This window comes from Chrysemys picta, chromosome 7 (assembly GCF_011386835.1).
Source record: "Chrysemys picta bellii isolate R12L10 chromosome 7, ASM1138683v2, whole genome shotgun sequence".
Lineage (NCBI taxonomy): Eukaryota > Metazoa > Chordata > Testudines > Emydidae > Chrysemys > Chrysemys picta.
The window spans coordinates 53813661-53835691 of record NC_088797.1 but is presented as its reverse complement, the minus strand read 5'-3'; the positions used below and the strand labels follow the sequence as shown (position 1 = coordinate 53835691).

At 45.0% G+C, this 22031-nt stretch overlaps 1 protein-coding gene across 13 annotated transcripts in view; it reads right to left on the bottom strand.

Annotated features, from left to right (window-relative positions):
- The window catches only part of FANCD2 (FA complementation group D2), a 206072-nt gene that overhangs the window by 35126 nt on the left and 148915 nt on the right, over positions 1 to 22031 (bottom strand). For all 13 annotated transcript variants that reach the window (XM_042850045.2, XM_042850048.2, XM_042850051.2 and 10 more), the window contains 2 exons: positions 8205 to 8298; positions 6516 to 6587 (listed from right to left, as the gene is read on the bottom strand). In XM_042850045.2, the coding sequence (XP_042705979.2) occupies positions 6516 to 6587; positions 8205 to 8298 (166 nt within the window). The remainder of the gene's footprint in view (positions 1 to 6515; positions 6588 to 8204; positions 8299 to 22031) is intronic.

Below are 22031 nucleotides of genomic sequence, written 5' to 3'. Positions count from 1 at the left end.
GAATGTCATGTGACATATCAAATGAAAGCCAGTGACACACTGGTCAATAATACCATTGTTAAGTATATGCATTAACACTATATTTGGCATTATGTATATCTACTGGTGTTGTGCTTTGAAGTCTGTAATCAAAGAAATGGAGAAACAGGTTTCTTCCAGACGCAAGAGAAGGTAGTTATCTCTCTGTCATATGTAAATTAAGAAGGGCTTTCAAGCGATTATAAAAATTAATTGTGATTAATCGCACTATTAAACAATAATAGAATATCATTTATTTAAATATTTTTGGATGCTTTCTACATTTTCAAATGCATTTATTTAAAGTACAACACAGAATACAAAGTGTACAGTGCTCACTTTATATTTACATTTGATTACAAGTATTTGCACTGTAAACCCCCCCCAAAAGGATTTTTCAGTTCACCTCATACAAGTACTGTAATGCAATCTCTTTATCATGAAAGTTGAACTCACAAATGTAGAATTATGTACAATAAAAACTGCATTAAAAATAAAACAATGCAAAATTTTAGAGCCTGCAAGTCCACTCAGTCCTACTTCTTGCTCAGCCAATCGCTCAGACAAACAAGTTTGTTTACATTTGCAGGAGATAATGCTGCCTGCTTCTTGTTTACAATGTCACCTGAAAGTGAGAACAGGCATTCTCATGGCACTGTTGTACCTGGCGTTGCAAGATATTTATGTGCCAGATGCGCTAAAGATTCATATGACCTTTCATGCTTCAACCACCATTCCAGAGGACATGCGTCCGTGCCAATGACGGGTTCTGCTCAATAACAATCTAAAGCAGTGTGGACCGACGCATGTTCATTTTCATTATCTGAGTCAGATGCCACTAACAGAAGGTTGATTTTCTTTTTTGGTGGTTCGGGTTCTGTAGTTTCCACATCGGAGTGTTGTTCTTTTAAGAGTTCTGAAAGCATGCTCCACACCTCGTCCCTCTCAGATTTTGGAAGGCACTTCAGATTCTTAAACCTTGAGTCGAGTGCTGTAGCTATTTTCAGAAATCTCATTGGAACCTTCTTTGCGTTTTGTCAACTCTGCTGTGAAAGTGTTCTTAAAATGAACAACATGTGCTGGGTCATCATCCGAGACTGTCATAATATGAAATACATGGCAGAATGAGGGTAAAACAGAGCAGGAGACATACAATTCTCCCCCCAAGGAATTCAGTCACAAATTTAATTAACACATTTTTTTTTAAATGAGCATCATCAGCATGGAAGCATGTCCTCTGGAATGGTGGCCGAAGTATAAAGGGGCATACGAATATTTAGCATAACTGGTAGGTATGCAATGCCAGCTGTAGGGCCACGTGAACCCTGTTCTTCACTTTCAGGTGACATTGTAAATAAGAAGCGGGCAGCATTATTGCCTGTAAATGTAAATAAACTTATTTGTCTTAGCAATTGGCTGAACAAGAAGTAGGTCTGAGTGGACTTGTAGACTCTCAAGTTTTACATTGGGTTTTTTTTGAGTGCTGCAAAATCCTACCTCAATGCCTCAAAGTGGCGCAGCAGTGACCCTGGCTTGTCTGACAGCGAGGATAGCAGAGTGTATACTTCAGTAGGTTCAACCATGCTATTAAGGTGTCAGACTACCAACCCAGGGAGAGGACAGCTGTCCTCCTTCTTGAGGCTGGATGCTAGCTAAGTTGAGGAGGTAAACGTGCCACTGACAGCATAGACAGCGGGTGGATGAAGAAATGTATAAAACAACAGGAATAAATGGGCCCCAACTCCTTGTGTGCTCCTCGATCCATTCTACGACGGTGGTGGGGAATTCAGTTGATGAGAGGCTGTTAAGAATCTCAGGAGCCAGAAAAAGGACTGCCCTCTCAGTGTGCACCTATAACTGCAGGACACAGATGAGAGACAATTCGATCAACCATCTAATGGAGCAAAAGGCCAACACAGCCTGCGACATCCTTGGTCTCTGCGAAACACGACGAAGAATGGAGATGGAAGTGAAGTGGAGAGATGAAAGTACCATCATGTTGGGAAAAGGAGAAGGTTTGAAAACCGTTGGAGGAATTGGCTTCATCATCAACAAGGAATGGTCTTCAAAAATCATCTCCTGCAAGTTCAAGTCATCACGCATTGGACTGATGCACCTCCAACTGAACAAGAACAGCACCCTCAAGATTATTCAGCTCTATGCTCCCACAAGCACAAGCGAAGATGATGATATAGGAGAATTCTATCAGAAGCTCGAGGATACCCTCGCTCAAAAATCCAGATATACGATCACTATGGGAGATTTCAACGCCAAAGTTGGAAGAGGGAAAGAAGGTAAAAAGTTCATTGGAAAGTATGGCATCGGCGAATGGAATCCACGAGGAGAGCAACTGGCAACTCTGGCGAAGACTAAAGAAATGTTCATTGGTAACACCTGGTTTAAGAAGGCAGCCAAGAGGAGGTGGACATGGATCGCACCCAATGTGAAGAACAAGATTTGCTATATTCTGATTGATAAGCAGCGCATTGTACAAGACATCTCAGTAGTACCATCATTTAACACCGGTAGTGACCATCGCTTGCTCAGAGCACAGCTCAACTTAAATGAAAAGGTGGAGAAGAGAGCACTACAGATGGCAAATCAGAGATAGCAGCCAAAAATATTCGATGACGCAATCTTGAAAGTGAACATTTCCAAGGAAGACTGGAGTCTTATAGATAACTGCAATGAGGATTATAAAAACTTCACTGATAAATTGAGGCAATGCATGAAATTAGCCAAGAAAGGAAGACCGAAAAGGGCGAAGAGAAGAATCTCGGAGGAAACGCAGAACTTGCTAGAGAAGCAGAGGAATATGAAGCGAAATGATGGTGACAAACTTGAGTACTCCCTGCTCTGCAAGTTGATAAGAAGAAGACTAAAGGAGGACTTTGAGAAGTACCGAAATGAAAGGCTCTTAAAGACGGCTGAAGATCGCAGAAGCCTCAAAAAATGCAAAAGGAAATTGACATTGTACAGGTCAACAATAATGGTGCTGAAGAACTGGAAGGAAAACTAGCAATTGACAGAACAGGGATGGAAGCAGTCTGCAAAGATTTCTACATGGAACTGTCTCAGATAAATGTCCCAGTACCAACACTGCAACAGACAAAGAGCATTTACTACCAGTCCTTGTCAGCGAAGTTCGATATGCAGTTCACCAAATAAAGGAAGGAAAAGCCCCAGGGTAAAGATGGACTGACAATTGAAAGAGCTGGAGGCCAAGATCTCTGGGAAACCCTTGCTCAGAGGTTTAGCCGTTACTTGGAAATGCAGAAGATACCATCTGGCTGGGAGGAGTCCAACACCATTCTGCTGTACAAGAAGGGCGATTGTGAAGATCTAAAGAACTATTGTCCAATATGCCAGCTCTCACATGTCTACAAGCAGTTCACCAAAATAATAACAAACTGACTCTCACAGAGTCTGGATGAGCAGCAGCCTAGAGAGCAGGCAAGCTTTCGAAGGAATTTCAATACAATGGACCATATTTTGACTATAAACCAGCTATTGGAATGCTCAAGGGAATACAAATTCCCTTTATGTAATTGCCTTCATTGACTATGAAAAAGCTTTAGACAGTATAGAGATCAATGCAGTGTTTAAAGTTCTTGCAGAGCAGGGCAACGACACAAACTATTAAAGGAAGCAAATTAGACTGCACTATAGATATAACTTTATTTGATACTCCCCTTCACATCCCAGTTAAGAAATGTGTGAAACAAGGAGACAGTTTCACCAAAACTCTTCACAGCCTGCCTCAAAATGGTAATGAGGCGGATGACTTGGAAGGGTGGAATCAATATCAACGGAGAGCAGTTAAACCATCTAAGCTTTGCGGGCAATATTGTGTTGATTGCCGAAAATACTGTCAAACTACAGAAAATGCTGTGAAAACTCAACACAAAAAGCAGCCAAGTCGGACTGAAAATTAACCGCTTCAAAACGAAATGTATGTAGTCTGATAGCTTGCCAAAAGTCCAAATAACAATCAAGGGAGAACAAATAGAAGAAGTTGAGCAATGTGTCTATTTGGGCCAAGAAATTAACATGCACCACGATCAGGAAGGTGAACTCTCACAAAGAAAGAAAACAGGTTGGTGCACATTCAATTCTATCAAGGACGTCCTCCAAGGAAAAAAATCAATAAAGCAACCCATGCCAGCCTCTTCAAGTCAACAGTACTGCCAACAATGTTGTACGGCAGCGAAACATGGGCACTGACGAAGACAGAGGAGCAACAACTGTCTGTCACAGAAAGGGCAATGGAAAGAATTCTGGGAATTTCAATCCACGACTTCATCCCCAATGAAGTGATCAGACAGCAGAGTGGAGTGCAGGATATCGTTGTTGAGAGCAGGCATAGTAAAATGTGATGGGCCGGGCATATAGCGAGGCTCACTGACAATCGATGGACTGCAGCTGTCACCGAGTGGCACCCATGGGAACTGAAATGACTACTCGGCCGACCTCCAAAGAGATGGGAAGATTTTATTGTGAAAAGACATGGCCACACATGGAAAAGGAAGGCCAGGATACGAGAAGAATGGAAGACGTATTGTGATCGGCGCAATCTATATGAGGGCTGAAGGACCGATCAAGGTGTGATCAAGGTGATGTAACAACAACAAAAAATATCTGCATTTGTAAGTTGCACTTTCATGACAAAGAGATTGCACTACAGTACTTGTATGAGGTGAACTGAAAAATACTATTTCTTTTATCATTTTTACAGTGCAAATATTTGTAATAAAAAATAATATACACTTTGATTTCAATTACAACACAGAATACTATATATATAAAAATGTAGAAAAACATCCAAAATATTTAATAAATTTCAATTGGTATTCTATTATTTAGCAGTGTGATTCATCACGATTAATTTTTTTGAGTTAACTGTGATTAATCAACAACCCTAAAATTAAGCATTGTGTGCAAAAACAATGGGAGCTACATTTTCATCTAAAGTCAACAGGAAAAACAGGTTGTGGGGTGATATGAACCCAAGATGGCGCCACCACACTGAAGAACAAACTACAGGAATGCCTTTCAAAAGTCTACTGGACTATAATAGGGGGTGCAAAGTCAAGATCCTGTTATCCATTTCACTGCGGACCACCCTTGGAGGAGTGGGGTGATTCATGAAGGAATGGATCCTGGATTGACTGAAAACCAGCAAGCTCTGTAGAAAGACTTCGTGGGTGAGAAAATGCTTTAGTCAAGGTTGTAACTTGGTAAGTTTTAGTCTCCAGAAAGCATGTCATTCTCTTATTTTATTTATAACCATTTCTGTTTCCATTATTCTTATTCAATACTTATTTGAATCTGTGAATCTGTTCTTTGTTAATAAATTTATATTTGTTTTCACCATAGATTGATTACAGTGCTGTGTTGCGATAAAGGATCTGATCCTGAATTGGAACCTTCTAGCTATGTGTTCACTGTCTGTTTGGGGACAACTTACCTGGTAATTACTGTGAGTGTCCAGTGACTGGGGTTGGATACTACAGAGGGATGCTTCTCAGGAGTTTGGGGACTGGGGTACACTAAGTGTTAGTGTAAGGCAAAGTGAGGGCTGGCAAAGTCCTGAGGAGTGTATCTGGGTGGTGAACTGGCGCACAGTTTAACACCAGCAAGTCTCTCTCTTGCTGAAATAGGGGGGTAGCACAGTGATCTATACAGTGGACACCCCAAGAAAGTGTCACAGAAGGATTGGAAGGATTTTGTTTTCTCTGTAATGCTTTCACTTTAAAAATAAATTTGCTTGTTTAGAAAGAACTGGATGGTAACTTATAACTGCGGGCAATTACACTGTTTATAGCCTCTGAGGAGAAAGCAAAGTGCAGATGCTGTCCAGTTTAGGCAGTCTGGCTTGCTGAGGAATTCACAGTGTAGGCAGGGATCTGTGCAGCCTGAAAAGCCCCAGTCAGGATGGAGAGAGATGTGGGTCTCAGCCCAAGAAAGGTGACAGTTGAGGAGCCAGGAGCCTAAAAATGGTTGCCCTTGCTGGACCACAGAGGAGGAATACAGGTCCAATTCTCATGAACTGTGACAATTAGCAGGAAGTGTCCCTGGGGTCAGGTTATCCTAGAATTGCCTACTGTAGGTTTCTGGATCTGCCTCTGAAGCAGCTGGCACTGGCCTCTGTCCGAGATAGAAGACTGCACTGACTGGACGAAGAGTCTGATACAGTTGGATAATTCCTGTGTTCCTGTCCTTCAGGGCCTCTCTGCTTCCTCCTGCCTTTGTCTGTATTATTTGTCCATACAAAAAACTATGCTACTAGAATGCTAAGGCTACAAGAGTGAGGATGTGCCAAAGTAAAGGTTGAATGTGCCACCCCCATGAGTACACATTGCAGTTGGCTCTGATTACATGATCACAGACCATTTCTCCAACATAGTGTAAGTCACATTGTTTTCCTTGCATACTCAGGTATGGATGGGTGGGACTCTGCTGGGAAGGTGAAAGGAAGGAAAGATGAATGTGCTTACCTTGACCAAGTTAACAAGAATATGGAAATCCCGCACAGCCATGTTCCAGTGCAGCAGCTTCTCTAGCTGTACCTGGGGAGTGACAACACAATAATTCAGTCCCGTTATCCACACAGCCATTGCATTTCCCTTCATATTACTGGGTGCTACTACAGTATCCACGGTGCCTGCACAGAGAGGGTAAAGAGTCCAGATCCTGCCAGAGCCCAAGGCATCACTGCTGTCAAAGGGGAAAGGACATGTTCTTAAACAGAAACACAGTGTTTGAGATCCTACATCTTAAAAGACTCCGTAAACATTTACCCTTGAAAGTCAAAATCATTCAGTAGCAATTCCAGCTTTCCTCACCTGCCAGATTTATACTCTCTCCATATGATAAATGTATCTTTCCATTCACCCTGGAAACAGCTGGGGAGAAACCACTTTTCTGCTCAGAAGCAGAGTCCACAGTCACACATTCAGCCACGTGGCCATTCAGACACAAAACACAACCCTCCCTCATGCCATTTGCTAGAACTGCTAGATAAGTTTGTTGCCCATGAAAACACAGAAGACAATGTCTGGAAAGAAGCAAGCTCTGCCAGTGCCCAGGCCCATAAAATCACTGGGAATTAATCATGTACAATCCACCTACCAGTACTTGATCATAACAAATGCTCCCTATTCAATAATTCCTTCTTACTCCTAGGTGGGTGCAGGATCTACCTATTCCACTTAATTTTATTAAGTTTAGTCCTGTTTTCTGGCAATGCATGTTTTCAAAGATTCTGAGGCCAGAAGGGACACTGTGATTATCCAGTCTGACCTCCTGTATAATACAGGCCAGAGAACTGCCCCAAAATAATTCCTAGAGCAGAGATTTCAGAAAAACAGTCAATCTAGATTTAAAAATTATTATATAAATTCCATGGTTAATTACTCTCACTTAAAAATGTATGCCTTATTTCAAGTCTGAATTTGTCTAGTTTCAACTTCCAGCCATTGGATTGTGTTATACCTTTCTCTGACTGATTGACGAGCCCATTATTAAATATTTGTTTCCCCATGTACATACTTATGGATTGTAATGCAGTTACCCCTTAGCCTTCTCTTTGTTACGCTAAATATATTGAGCTCCTTGAGTCTATCATAATAAGGCAGGTTTTCTAACCCTTTAATCATTCCTGTGACTCGTCTCTGAACTCTCTCTAATTTATCAACAACATTATTGAAATGTGGGTACCAGAACTGGCTGCAGTATTCCAGGAATGGTTTGCACCAATACCAAAGAGAAAGGTAAAATAACCTCTCTACTCCTACTCACGATTCCCCTATTTCTGCATCCTAGGATTACATTAGCTCACAGTGGACCTCATGTTCACCTGATTATCCACCACAACCCCTAAATTCTTTTCAGAGTCACTGCTTCCCAGTATATAGTCCCCTACCCTGTAAGTTTCAGAGTAGGGGACTATATACCCTGTAAGTATGGCCTACATTCTTTGTTGCTGGATTAATGGGGAATTTGGCCAGGGTGCCAGCTAGCTAATAGGCAGTTTGGCAGACTGCCATACTCAAAAGGTTATTTTGTGTGTCAGTGTTTTGGCTGCCTGCCAGCACATCATTATTAAGCTGCTACTACTGTAGCATTTTCCTGCCTTGGGTTTTGTAAATCCCTGCTGGAGATCTCAGATGCATTTGCTGGCCTACCTCACTTGAGTCCGATGGTTTCCCAGCAGAAATGCTTCTCGCTGAATTCTCCAGCTGAGCCATCATCACTTGGAAGAAAACCGGAAATGTCTGCCTGGAGAGAAAAAAGCCAAGAGCCCATTAAAGACTGATGGGCAGCTGTTTGTGCATCTGGTTGGGGTGCTTATCCCCTGAGTAGTCTGAAAACTCAAGAGGCCAGCAGGATTGCACAAACCATTTGTAATGCAACAGCAGTGGGGTAGTCACTTAGGCACACTGAATCACTGCAACTCATCCAGAGCAGGTCTGAGTTCTGGGTACTGCTAGAAGTTCTTAACAACTTTACCCAACTGAAAGTTGGCAGTGTTTATAATCTGTTTAGCATCTAAACAACTAAATACGATGGGAGCAAGGCCTGGCATAAGACTCACCAGGACAAATATCTACATTCAATGGCAAAATACATTAATGCAGAGTTATGGCTGCTTGCAGAATGGTGAGCTGAGCAAAACTTAAACTTCTGAAAACCAAGAAATGCAGAGCTAAAGTTGTCCATTCAACCTTAACTCTGCCCTTGTTCAGCAGTGTCCCAATATACTTCATTAATGTTCATTTTCAATAAGAACACCGAAAAAGCTCCAGAAGACTGGAAGAAAGCTAATATTGTGCCAGTGTTTGAAAAGGGTCAATGGGATTACCCAGGCCAGTAAGACTCACATTGATCCCATGCCCAATAATGGAGCAGCTGGTATGGGATTTGATTAATAAAGAATTAAAAGAGGGTAATATAATTAATGCTATTCAGCATGGGTTTATGGAAAATAGATCCTGTCAAACTAATTTGAAATCTTTTTTGGTAATTTTAAGTTTGTTTGATAAAGGTAATAGTGTTGATGTAATATCCTTAGACTTCTGTAAGGCACTGAGTTGGTACCATATGATATTTTGATTAAAAACCTAAAAATATATAAAATTAACATGGCACATATTAAATGGATTAAAAGCTGCCATACTGATGTGTTTCAAAATCTAATTGTAAGTGGAGAATAATCACCAAACAGGTGTTTTTCTAGTGGGGTCCTGCAGGGATTGGTTCTTGGCCCTTCTCTATTTAACATTTTTATTTATGACTTGGAAGAAAATGTAAAATCATTAAATGTAAAACCAAGTTTGCAGATGACACAAAAATTGGGGGAGTGGTAAATAATGACACAGAGTGATCTGGATCACTTGGTAAGCTGAGCACAAGAAAACATTATGTGTTTTAATATAGCAAAATGTAAATGTATACATCTAGGAACAAAGAATGTAGGCTGTACTTACAGAACGGGGAACTCTACCCTGGGAAGCAGTGGCTCTGAAAAAGATTTGGGGGTCATGGTGGATAATCAACTGAACATGAGCTCCCAGTGTGATGCTATTGCCAAAGGGTTATTTGGCACTGGTACTGCCGCTGATGGAATAACGTATTAAGTTCTGTTGCCCACCATTCAAGAAGAATGTTGATAAATTGGAGAGGGTTCTGAGAAGAGCCACAGGAAGCATTAAAGGATTAGAAAACATTGTTATACTGAGAGACTCAAGGAGATCAATCTATTAGCTTAATAAAGAGAAGGTTAAGGGGTGACTTCACAATTTTTAAATCTAGATTGGCTGTTTTTCTAGAAGATCTGCTCTAGGAATTATTTTGGGAAGTTCTCCGGTCTGTGTTATACAGGAGGTCAGACTAGATGATCACCATGGTACCTTCTGGCCTTGGAATCTATGAACACACATACCTTTATTCTTCCAAGCTCACAGTTCACCTCCTTTTACAACCCATTCACTCTCACCCACCGGATTCCATCTTACACTATTAAAGGACAAAAAAGCATATATTCGAACTTACCGTAGTCCCCAGAAATATAACATGTACAGATTTAAGAACCACTTCACAACTTCTTAAAATTCCCTTACATTTGCCCACAAGATACCATCTCTACATACACCATCACTTAACTATCATTAAACTGTTGGAATCCTGTCATATTCCACCTTACTGCTGACGGTACCTGTTCTATTGAAAGCCTCATGCCCAGCTACGGACATAGCGTACACAAATTCTCCATAGAAATGTGGCATACCACATGCACCTTTTCCCTTTCCTCACACACATTAAAGGGTGAAAAACATACATCTGATCATATCACAAAGACAGCTCCATCACACACCTCAAACTAATCCACAGATCTCCCAAACACACCTCTACCAAGCAGAGCTAACTACTGCCTCCACCATTCAAAGAGACAAGGTGGGTGAGGTAATATCTTTTATTGGACCAACTTCTGTGCAATAAAAGGTATTACCTTCCCCACCTTGTCTCTCTAACATCCTGGGATCAACACAGCTACAAAAACACTGCATCTACCATTAAGGACAGCTACACTTGACACTGACCACACTCACTTTACCTGGAGTACATGCAGATAATAAATGCATAGACTGCTCTGGTACCTCAGCTTATTACTGACAATAGTCTTTGTAATGAAACCCCGTGCCCTGCTAATTATATCATGTACACAATTCTATAATGAAATGCTGCATAGTAGTACTCCTGGGGGAATTCTGTACGAAAAAATAAAAAATTCTGCGCACATTTTAAAATTCTGCAAAATTCTGCATATTTTGTTTGTCAAAATAACACAATATAATCACACCAGTTTCAATTATTTTTTGGTCATTTATTTCAAAATACCTGTCAGCACGTATGTCTGTAACAATACAGACAATAAAGATTCAGGAAATGTTTTTTGACAAACAGATTCCTTAGTAGGCATATGATTGTGGTACATGTAGGGAAGGATAGGAGAGAGGTTCTGGAGGCCAAATGTAGGCTGCTATGTAAGAGATTGAAGTCCAGGACCTCCCTGGTAGCATTCTCTGAGATGCTCCCAGTTCCACACGCAGGGCCAGTTAGACAGGCAGAACTGCAGGGTCTCAATGCCTGGATGAGACGATGGTGTAGGGAGGAGGGATTTATTAGGAACTGGGGAAACTTTTGGGAAAGGGGGAGCCTATACAGGAAGGATGGGCTCCACCTAAACCAAAATGGAACCAGATTGTGGGTACTTAACATTAAAAAGGTCGTAGAGCAGTTTTTAAACTGAGGGCTGGGGGAAAGCTGACAGGTGTGGAGGAGCACATGGTTAGGACATCCCTTAGGGGAAGATCTATTAATAGAGAATCTCTATGTCCTAGTGAGGACCAGAGGATGGAAAATAATAAAATACAGGCAGGGTCTGATCAGAAACAGTCAAATAAAAAAAGAGTCCCATTCAATTACATTGTGCAATGGCAGACAGCTAAAAGGAGACAAGTTTTTAAAGTGCTTATATACCAATGCTAGAAGTCTAAATAATAAGATGGGTGAACTAGAGTGCCTTGTATTAAATGAGGATATTAATATAATAGGCATCACAGAAACTTGGTGGAATAAGGATAATCAATGGGATACAGTAATACCAGGGTACAAAATATATCGGAAGGACAGAACAGGTTGTGCTGGTGGGGGAGTGGCATTATATGTGAAAGACAGTGTATCAAATGAAGTAAAAATCATAAATGAATCAAACTGTACCATAGACTCTCTATGGATAGAAATTCCATGCTCTAATAATAAGAATATAGTAGTAGGGATATATTACCGACCATCTGACCAGGATGGTGATAATGACTGTGAAATGCTCAGGGAGATTAGAAAGGCTATTAAAATAAAAAACTCAATAATAATAATGGGTGGTTTCAATTATCCCCATATTGACTGGGTACATGTCACCTCAGGACGGGATGCAGAGAGAAAGTTTCTTGACACCTTAAATGACTGCTTCTTGTAGCAGCTGGTCCTGGAACCCACCAGAGGAGAGGCAATTCTTGATTTAGTCCTAAGTGGAGCACAGGATCTGGTCCAAGAGGTGACCATAGCTGGACTGCTTGGTAATAGTGGACCATAATATAATTAAATTTAATATTCCTGTGGCAGGAAAAACACCACAGTGGCCCAACACTGTACCATTTAATTTCAGAAAGGGGAACTACACAAAAATGAGGAGGTTAAAATTAAACAGAAATTAAAGGGTACAGTGCCAAAAATGAAATCTCTCCAAGTTGTGTGGAAACTTTTTAAAGACACCATAATAGAGGCTCAACTTAAATGTATACCCCAAATTAAAAAACATAGCAAGAGAACCAAAAAAGAGCCACCATGGCTAAACAACAAAAGTAAAAGAATCAGTGAGAGGCAAAAAGGCATCCTTTAAAAAGTGGAAGTTAAATCCTAGTGAGGAAAATAGAAAGGAGCAATGAAGTGTAAAAATACAATTAGGAAGGCCAAAAAAGAATTTGAGGAACAGTTAGCCAAAGATTCAAAAAGTAATAGCAATTTTTTTTTAAGTACATCAGAAACAGGAAGCCTGCTAAACAACCAGTGGGGCCACTGGACGATCGAGGTGCCACGGGAGCACTCAAGGATGATAAGGCCATTGTGGAGAAACTAAATGAATTCTTTGCATCGGTCTTCACAGCTGAGGATGTGAGGGAGATTCCCAAACCTGAGCCATTCCTTTTAGGGGACAGATCTGAGGAACTGTCCCAGATTGAGGTATCATTAGAGGAGGTTTTGGAACAAGTTGATAAATTAAACAGCAATAAGTCACCAGAACCAGATGGTATTCACCCAAGAGTTCTGAAGGAACTCAAATGTGAAATTGCAGAACTACTAACTGTAGTCTGTCCTCCAGTTTTAAGAACACTTTCACAGTATATTTGACAAAATGCAAAGAAGGTACCAACGTGAGATTTCTAAAGATAGCTACAGCTCTCACCCCAAGGTTTACAAATCTGAAGTGCCTTCCAAAATCTGAGAGGGACGAGGTGTGGAGCATGCTTTCAGAAGTCTTAAAAGAACAACACTCCGATGTGGAAACTACAGAACCCGAACCACCAAAAAAGAAAATCAACCTTCTGCTGGCGGCATTGGACTCAGATGATGAAAATGAGCATGCATCGGTCCGCTCTGCTTTTGATCATTATCAAGCAGAACCTGTCATCAGCATGGACGCATGTCCCTGGAACGGTGGTTGAAGATGAAGGGACATATGAATCATTAGTGCATCTGGCTCGTAAGTATCTTGTGATCCCAGCTACAACAGTGCCATGCGAACGCCTGTTCTCACTTTTAGGTGACACTGTACACCATTACCTCCTGCAAATTGTAACCAAACTTGTTTGTCTGAGCAGTTGGCTGAAGTAGGACTGAGTGGACTTGTAGGCTCTAAAGTTTTACATTGTTTTATTTTTGAATGCAGTTATTTTTTTGTACATAATTATAAAGGACTTGTATGAGGTGCATTGAAAAATACTATTTTTTGTTTTTTACAGTGCAAATATTTGTAATAAATAAATATAAAGTGAGCACTGTACACTTTGTGTTCTGTGATGTAATTAAAATCAATATACTTGAAAATGCAGAAAACATCAAAAAGTATTTAAATGGTATTCAATTATTGTTTAACAGCGCGATTAATCGTGTGATTAATCACAATTAATTTTTTTAATCACACGATTAATTTTTTAAATCACTTGACAGCCCTAGTGGAAGCACATTGTAATCCTTCCAGATTGGCAAGGGAAGAAGTGAACATGTTCTTAAATGCCATTCACAATTCGGGTCCCCCAAAGACTTAGTGGATGCCATGCACTACCCTGGGTAAACACTGACAGACTGAGACCATTTTGACTCACATCACAGCAATAGTTTTATCTCTAGCTCTGCAGGGGAAAAAACAGGGTAGGAACTTTTTGAAAGAAAGTTATTTTTTTCAGGGCTATGAACTCCAGGAACCCCGGCTCAGATTAAACTAAATGTGGGTCACTGTAGCAAGGGGGCATGGCCGCCCTCCTTGACAGATGGGTAGAGATTCACGATTGCCTTACACATGGTGGAGAATTCAGGCATCACCCGCCCCCTGAAACAGAGAGGGGGACTGCCCTTGTGCCTAGACAACAACCCGCCTGAGCGCAGCCATGGAGCTCGAGCAATTGATGAAATGGGGGCCAAAACCCAACAGCAACAGCAGGCTGCCCAACTCCAGCAATAGCAGCAATTACTTCAGAAGCTGGGAGTCCAGCAGCAGCAGCTGCTCCAGAAGTTGAGGGCCCAGCAGCAGGACCAGTAGAGGCAATGTTTTCAACAACTGGCTGCCCTGCCACCTCACTCCCCCGGCTGGAGGAGCAGCAACCCCGGTGGCCCCCATGCTGCCACTACACCTCACAAAAAAGGGTCCGGAAGATGACCCTGAAGCATTTTTGATTACTTTTGAGAGAGTTGCCTTTGCAGCTGGGTGGGCCCTAGAACACGCTCTTGGCCCCATATCTCACAGGAGCCGCCCAGGCTGCCTATCAGGGTCTTCCTAATGAGGAGGCCCGCGACTATAGAGCAGTCAAGATTGCTATCTTGGACACTCTGGACATCACCCCCCGAAAACCGTCGGCATAGGTTTTGGGGAAAGACATATCTGCCGGGGGTGCAACCTGGCATCGTAGCCCAGGAGCTTATGGATGTCTGCTGGCGATGGCTCCAACTGAAGTGGCACACAGCCACCGAACTCACCAAGCAGGTGGTGGTCGAACAATTCATACACATCCTCCCACCCTGAGGGAGGGCATGGGTTCTGTGGCACCGGCTCACTACCCTGAAGGTGGCCATCAGCCTCATGGAGGACTTCTTAGCCGCTGAGGCCCTCCTGACCGTGGGAAAACCCGACCGCAACCCACAACCCTCCCAGCACTGGGCCACAAAGATAGCCACCATCACAATGGTTTATCTGGTTCTACCCTGAAGCCCCACGGTACACCTACCAACTGTGATGGGGAATGAAGGACCTCACCGAGATAACCCCCTGAGCGCCCTCAGAACCCCGAGGTCTGAAGAGATGAGACTTTGTGCAGTAACTGAGGTTCTTTGAGATGTAAGTCCTTGTGGGTGCTCCACTTTAGGTGATTGTGCGCCCCTGTGCCTCTAGTCAGAGAATTTCAACAGCAGTACTTGGCTGGGCCACACCTGCGCTCTCCCAGTCTCACACCTGCAGCAGTGATTAACTAGCACTGTGGGCCCTCACCCCCCAGTTCCTTCTCTACCACAAAGGACTAAATTAGAACTCTGAAGTAGAGGGGAGGAGGTGGGTAATGGAGCACCTACAGGGACTCACATCTTGAAGAACCTCAGTTACTGCACAAGGTGAGTAAGAGAAAGTTACTCACCTTGCAGTAACTGAGGTTCTTCAAGACGAGTGTCCCTGTGGGTGCTCCACTCCAGGAGATGGTGCGTCCCGGCGCCGTTGATCAGAGATCTTTGGTAGCACTGCCTGGTTGGGACGCATGCCCTCAGCTGCTGTCTTGCAGCACCGTTAGGGTCTGCCTGAACGCACGCGTCCCACACCCCCTCAGTTCCTTCTCTACCCGTAGAGTTGTCTGATTAGTACTCCAAAGTAGAGGGGAGGAGGGTGGGTAGTGGAGCACTCATAGGGACACACATCTCAAAGAACCTCAGTTACTGCAAGGTGAGTAACTTTCTCTTCTTTTTCGAGTGCTGTCCCTACGGGTGCTCCACTCCAGGTGAATGTGAAGCAGTACCCACTATGGTTGGTGGGATTTTGGAGTTGCGGCAGTAATAATGGTAGACAGTACCTTATGGCCCACTATGGCGTCTGCCATGGTGTCCCGTGTGATAGCATGTTTGGCGAATGTGTGGTCAGACGTCCACGTGGCCACCTTACATATGTCTGTAATAGGTACGTTGTGGAGGAAGACAACGGATGTTGACGTTGCTTGAGTAGAATGAGTTCTGACACTCTCTGGTGGTTGAACATTCTGGGTCTGGTAGCAGGATCTGATGCAGTCTGAGATCCACTTGGAGAGTCATTGCTTAGAGATAGCATCACCCTTTGATCTCTCGGTAGTAGAAACAAATAGCCTGGGGGATTTACGAAATGGCTTAGTTCTGTCAAGATAGAATGCAAGAGCCCGTCGAACATCAAGGGAATTGTGACAGACCCAGACCAGTGGGGTACAGGAGTCTGGTAGAGGGCAAATATACTGGTCACTGGATGAGTAGTTTTCTGTTCCCTGAGTGACCAGAGCAGAGGCTGCACTAGAGTAATCAGGAACCTGCTAGAACCAGTTAAGGCAGGCAGGCTAATTAGGACACCTGGAGCCAATTAAGAAGAAGCTGCTAGAATCAATTAAGGCAGGCTAATCAGGGCACCTGGGTTTTAAAAAGGAGCTCACTTCAGTTTGTGGTGCGAGTATGAGGAGCTGGGAGCAAGAGGCACAAGGAGCTGAGAGTGAGAGGGTGTGCTTCTGGAGGACTGAGGAGCACAAGCGTTATCAGACACCAGGAGGAAGGTCCTGTGGTGAGAATAAGGAAGGTGTTTGGAGGAGGCCATGGGGAAGTAGCCCAGGGAGTTGTAGCTGTCATGCAGCTGTTACAGGAGGCACTATAGACAGCTGCAGTCCACAGGGCCCTGGGCTGGAACCTGGAGTAGAGGGCGGGCCCGGGTTCCCCCCAAACCTCCCAATTGACCTAGACTGTGGGTTCTCCCAGAGGGGAAGGTCTCTGGGCTGTTCCCCAACTCACATGGTGAATCTCTGAGGCAAGAAAATCCGCCATTAAGCGGAGGACCCACCAAGATAGAGGAGGAACTTTGTCACAGTATGTAATGCCCACTTCCTGCGGGGTCGTATGAGGCTTGGGATAGAATACAGGTAAGTGTATTGGCTGGTTAAAGGTGGAAGGTAGACACCACCTTGGGAAGGAATTTGGGGTGGGGTCGCATAGTAACCTTATCTTTGGAGAAAATGGTGTAGGGAGGGTAGGCCATCAGGGCACTTATTTCACCAACCCTTCTCGTTGACGCTGGCTAGATCGTCGGGCTCAATGGGTAGTGATCAATGGCTCCATGTCTAGTTGGCAGCCGGTATCAAGCGGATTGCCCCAAGGGTCGGTCCTGGGGCCGATTTTGTTCAATATCTTCATTAATGATCTGGAGGATGGCATGGACTGCACCCTCAGCAAGTTTGCAGATGACACTAAACTGGGAGGAGTGGTAGATACTCTGGAGGATAGGGATAGGATGCAGAGGGACCTAGACAAATTAGAGGATTGGGCCAAAAGAAATCTGATGAGGTTCAACAAGGACCAGTGCAGAATCCTGCACTTAGGACGGAAGAATCACATGCACTGCTACAGACTAGGGACCGAGTGGCTAGGCAGCAGTTCTGCAGAAAAGGACCTAGGGGTTACGGTGGACAAGAAGCTGGATATGAGTCAACAGTGTGCCCTTGTTGCCAAGAAGGCTAACGGCATTTTGGGCTGTATAAGTAGGGGTATTGCCAGCACATCAAGGGACATGATCATTCCCCTCTATTCAACATTGGTGAGGCCTCATCTGGAGTACTGTGTCCAGTTTTGGGCCCCACACTACAAGAAGGATGTGGAAAAATTGGAAAGAGTCCAGCGGAGGGCAACAAAAATGATTAGGGGGCTGGAGCACATGACTTATGAGGAGAGGTTGAGGGAACTGGGATTGTTTAGTCTGCAGAAGAATGAGGGGGGATTTGATAGCTGCTTTCAACTACCTGAAAGGGGGTTCCAAAGAGGATGGATCTAGACTGTTCTCAGTGGTACCAGATGACAGAACAAGGAGTAATAGTCTCAAGTTGCAGTGGGGGAGGTTTAGGTTGGATATTAGGAAAAACTTTTTCACTAGGAGGGTAGTGAAGCACTGGAATGTGTTACGTAGGGAGGTGGTGGAATCTCCTTCCTTGGAGGTTTTTAAGGTCAGGCTTGACAAAGCCCTGGCTGGGATGATTTAGTTGGGGATTGGCCTTGCTTTGATGACCTCCCTTCCAAGACTGATATTCTATGTATGACGTTATGGCAACCAAGAAAGCCACTTTCATAGACATGTGGAGCAGGGATGAGGTAGCCAGGGGCTCGAAAGGAGGTTTCATGAGACCGCAGAGAACTAGGTTAAGATTCCAGGAGATTACTGGTGAATGAATCTCAGGGTAGAGACTATGCAGCCCTTGAGGAAGCATTTCATGGTGGGGTGGGCAAAAAGTGAATAGCCATCCAGAGTGTCATGGAAGGTGGTAAGGGCCGCGAGGTGTACTCTGCTAGAACCGAGCGAAAGCCCGTCCTGTTTTAGTTCAAAAAGGTAGACTAAGATGTCAGGGAGGGTTGCAGTCTGGGGTCTCAGGCGTCTGTGGAAGCACCAGACGGAGAAGCATTTCCACTTCTGCAGGTAAGTCTTACGAGTGGAGTCCCTTCTACTGTGCAGGAGGACAGATTGGACCTGTTCTGAGCAGGCTAATTCGTGGGATTGAAACCATGAAGGAACCATGCCACCAGATGGAGTTTCCGGAGCTGCGGATGGAGAAGCCGACCGTTTTTCTGGGAGAGCAGATCTGGCCTGTCGGGGATAGTCCTTGGAGGACGGATGGATATGCATAGCAGGTAAGGATACCATGTCTGTCTGGGCCAAGGTGGGGCAATAAGTATGACCCGGGCCTTGTCCTCTTTGATCTTGCGTAGAACCCTGTGTATCAGTGGAATCGCTGGAAAAGCGTACATAAGGGAGTTGTTCCAAGGAATGAGGAACTCATCCCCTAGAGATGCATTCCCGAGTCCCGCTCTGCAGCAAAATAGATGGCATTTGCGGTTTTGAAGAGTGGCAAACAAGTCTATCGACGGAGTGCCCCAGTGGGAGAACAGCTGTCGGAGAATCATGGGATGCAATTCCTATTTATGTTCTTTGGAGAAGTATCTGCTGAGTGTGTCGGTGGTAGTGTTGTGACACACAGGTAGGTAGGAAGCGGTGATTTCTATGTAATGTTGTATACACCAATTCTATAATCGGATGGCTTCTGTGCATAGGGAGTCAGATCGTGCTCCCCCCTGCCTGTTGATGTAGAACTGTGACGAACTGGGACTGTTCTTACTGTGGTCTGTGAATGCTGACAGGGGAGTGTGGCTAGGATAGTCTGCATTGGGGGATGGGAGTCTGCCCGAAGGCGAATACCTGAGTGTGTAACATGAGAGCCCAGGAAGGGGTTGGAGGCCAGGTGACACCTTGGCCCGGGAAACTGAACAAAGGCTGTGGGAGGGATCGCTGAAGGCAGAGTGTTGGAAGCGGGCTGGAGAGATGGCTGGGAGGCAGAGATGGCTCTGACCCCCCCCCCCCAAAGGGGGTGGGGGGGCTGGGATGCCCTGGGACCCCAAGCTGGACCTAACTGAGGGGGGCCCTGTTGTCTGTGCCTGCAAGACCTGTCTTGGACTGTATTCCTGTCATCCAAATAAACCTTCTGCTTTACTGGCTGGCTGAGAGTCATGGTGAATCGCAGGAAGCCGGGGGTGCAGGGCCCTGAGTTCCCCAATACTCCGTGACAAGAACATACATGCTATATTGTCCGTCAGAACTCGAATTGACTTGTTCTTTATGGTGGGAAGAAAGTGAAGGCAAGCGTACCTGACGGCTCTGAGTTCTAGAAGATTGATGTGCAGATGCATCTCTGATAGGGACCAGCGGCCCTGTACCTTGTGTTTGCCTAGTTGTGCTCCCCAACCTATCAGGGAAGCGTCTGTGGTGAGCATGAGTACTGGGGAGTGTGGATGGAAGGGAACACCCGTGCATAGGTTCTCTGGTTTTGCCCATCAATGTAGGGAGGCCAATACGTTCGCTGGCAGAGTCAGTGTTATGCAGAAACTATGTCTGCTGGGTTTATAGTTGGAGTTGAGCCAACCCTGAAGGCATCTCACGTGCAGCCTGGTGTATTTGACCACGAAGGTGGTGGCTGCCATGTGACCAAGAAGCTGTAGGCAGGTCCGTGCCTGTATTCTGGGGCGAACAGATTATGCGTATGAGATGCGTAATAGTGAGAAATCTGGTGTGTGGAAGCGAGGCTCTGGTTTGAATTGAGTCCAAGTGAGCTCCAATGAACTCCAAAGGGATGTCTTGGCTGAGTGCCACTCTCTTGAAAAGTTCCTGGAACTGCTTAAAGTCGTCCACGTTTTGTGGAGGTGTCGGTATGAGGGCATCCTCTGCGGCTGATGGCGAGGCAGGAGCCGGTAAATCCGGGAAGGATTCATAGCCCACCTCTTCAAGAGGGGGTTCAGGAGCTCTAGATGTCGATGGATCTGGGGATATAGGCGCAGGAAGAGCTTGCGATCTGGTGGAAGGGGTGCAAAGAGGAGCGGTGGCAGGAGCTGACCACTGATGCCAGGGCACTGGGTAGAAAAAGTGGGGTCCCGCCCATTGTGGGACAAAGTAGGGAAACTGAGTCTGGTTCTTATGGTGTGCCGTGTCTTGGGATATGTATGGCTCCGGTGGAGGAGGAGAATCAGGCAGGAAGAACTCTGCCTGCTGCTGTATGTCGTTCTCGCTGTCAGTGAAAGTAGCCAGGTCAGGTGGCGAGAGCTGTTGTTCAACCAGTGAGTGCTCCGTGTCTAGGAGCGGAGAGTCAGGCTCAGGGGCCACGGAGATATCCTCCTGGTGCAGAAATTGTTGCTGCTCCCTAGGCTGGTGTGCTGCAGAGCGTGGAGTGTGAGCGGTAGCCCGGAGTAATTTCTGGCTACCGCTTTAGCAGTAGCCGTGAAACATTTGTAAGAGCCCCGCAGGGGTTCTGAATCTGCTCCGGAGATGGCAGGCAGGCTCAGTGCCAATGCTCTTGTCAGCACCCATGTGGAATGCACTGCTGGCACTGGGTCCATCGTCCGTGCCAGCAGGACCGGTGCTGAGGAGAGCTTCCCGTTGTGGAAAATTGGGTCCCTGCCTTTGCGCCCCGCATGAGCTGCTGCTGAAGTGCTGGTGCAGTCAGAAGTGCCTGCTCTCGGTGCTGTCAGCATCAAGGGTAAAGACCCTGCGGGAGATCCTTTACCCTTGAGTGTCTTTGAGAGGAGACATCAGGGCTTCCTGCCTCTTTGCGTGAGAGGGTGAAGCTGTGCTCCCGGTCGGTTCCGACTTGGCAGGGGAGCATGAGGGATGTGGTTTACTGTCCTTCTCCATAGGCGGCTGCAGAGCTGTCTCCATCAGGAGCATTTTTAGCCACAAGTTTCTGTCACTACAAGCTCTAGTTTTTAAGTTGGCACAGTGGAGACACTTCGTAGGGACGTGTGTCTTGCCGAGGCATTTGACACAAAGTGAGTGCCATCATAGACTCCTTGCAGGAGCCAAACTTCTTAAAGCCGGGGGACCCCAGCATCATGAAAGTATGAGCGGCCGGGGAAATCTCAACAAGAGATTAACGGGGAAATTTTTTTTTATACTAACGAACTATGCTAAAGGAAAAGGAGAACTGGGAAATGTCTAGCTAACTATTTCTGTTTTTCTCTACTTATTTTCTACAGGAACCAGGAAAGATATGAGCACTGCCCCGAGTCCCATCTTCAGCTGAGGACGGTTGAGAAGGAACTGAGGGGGGTGCAGGACGCACGCACTCAGGCAGACCCTAATGACGCTGCGAGACAGCAGCCGAGTGTGTGTCCCCCAACCAGGCACTGCTACCGAAGATCTCCGATCAATGGCGCCGGGACGCATCGTCACCTGGAGTGGAGCGCCCACACGGACAGCACTCGAAGAAGAACCCTCTGTGACTGTAGAGCAGTGCCCCTCGGGGGAAAGAGGGACTTCGGAGTTAGGTCTGAGTGTCAGAAGCTGAGTCCTGGTCAATGACATTGTGTTGCATGAGCATGTGAGAGGATGTCCAAGTGGCTGCTTTACATACGTTGGTGATCGGTAGCTTTTTTGAAAGACG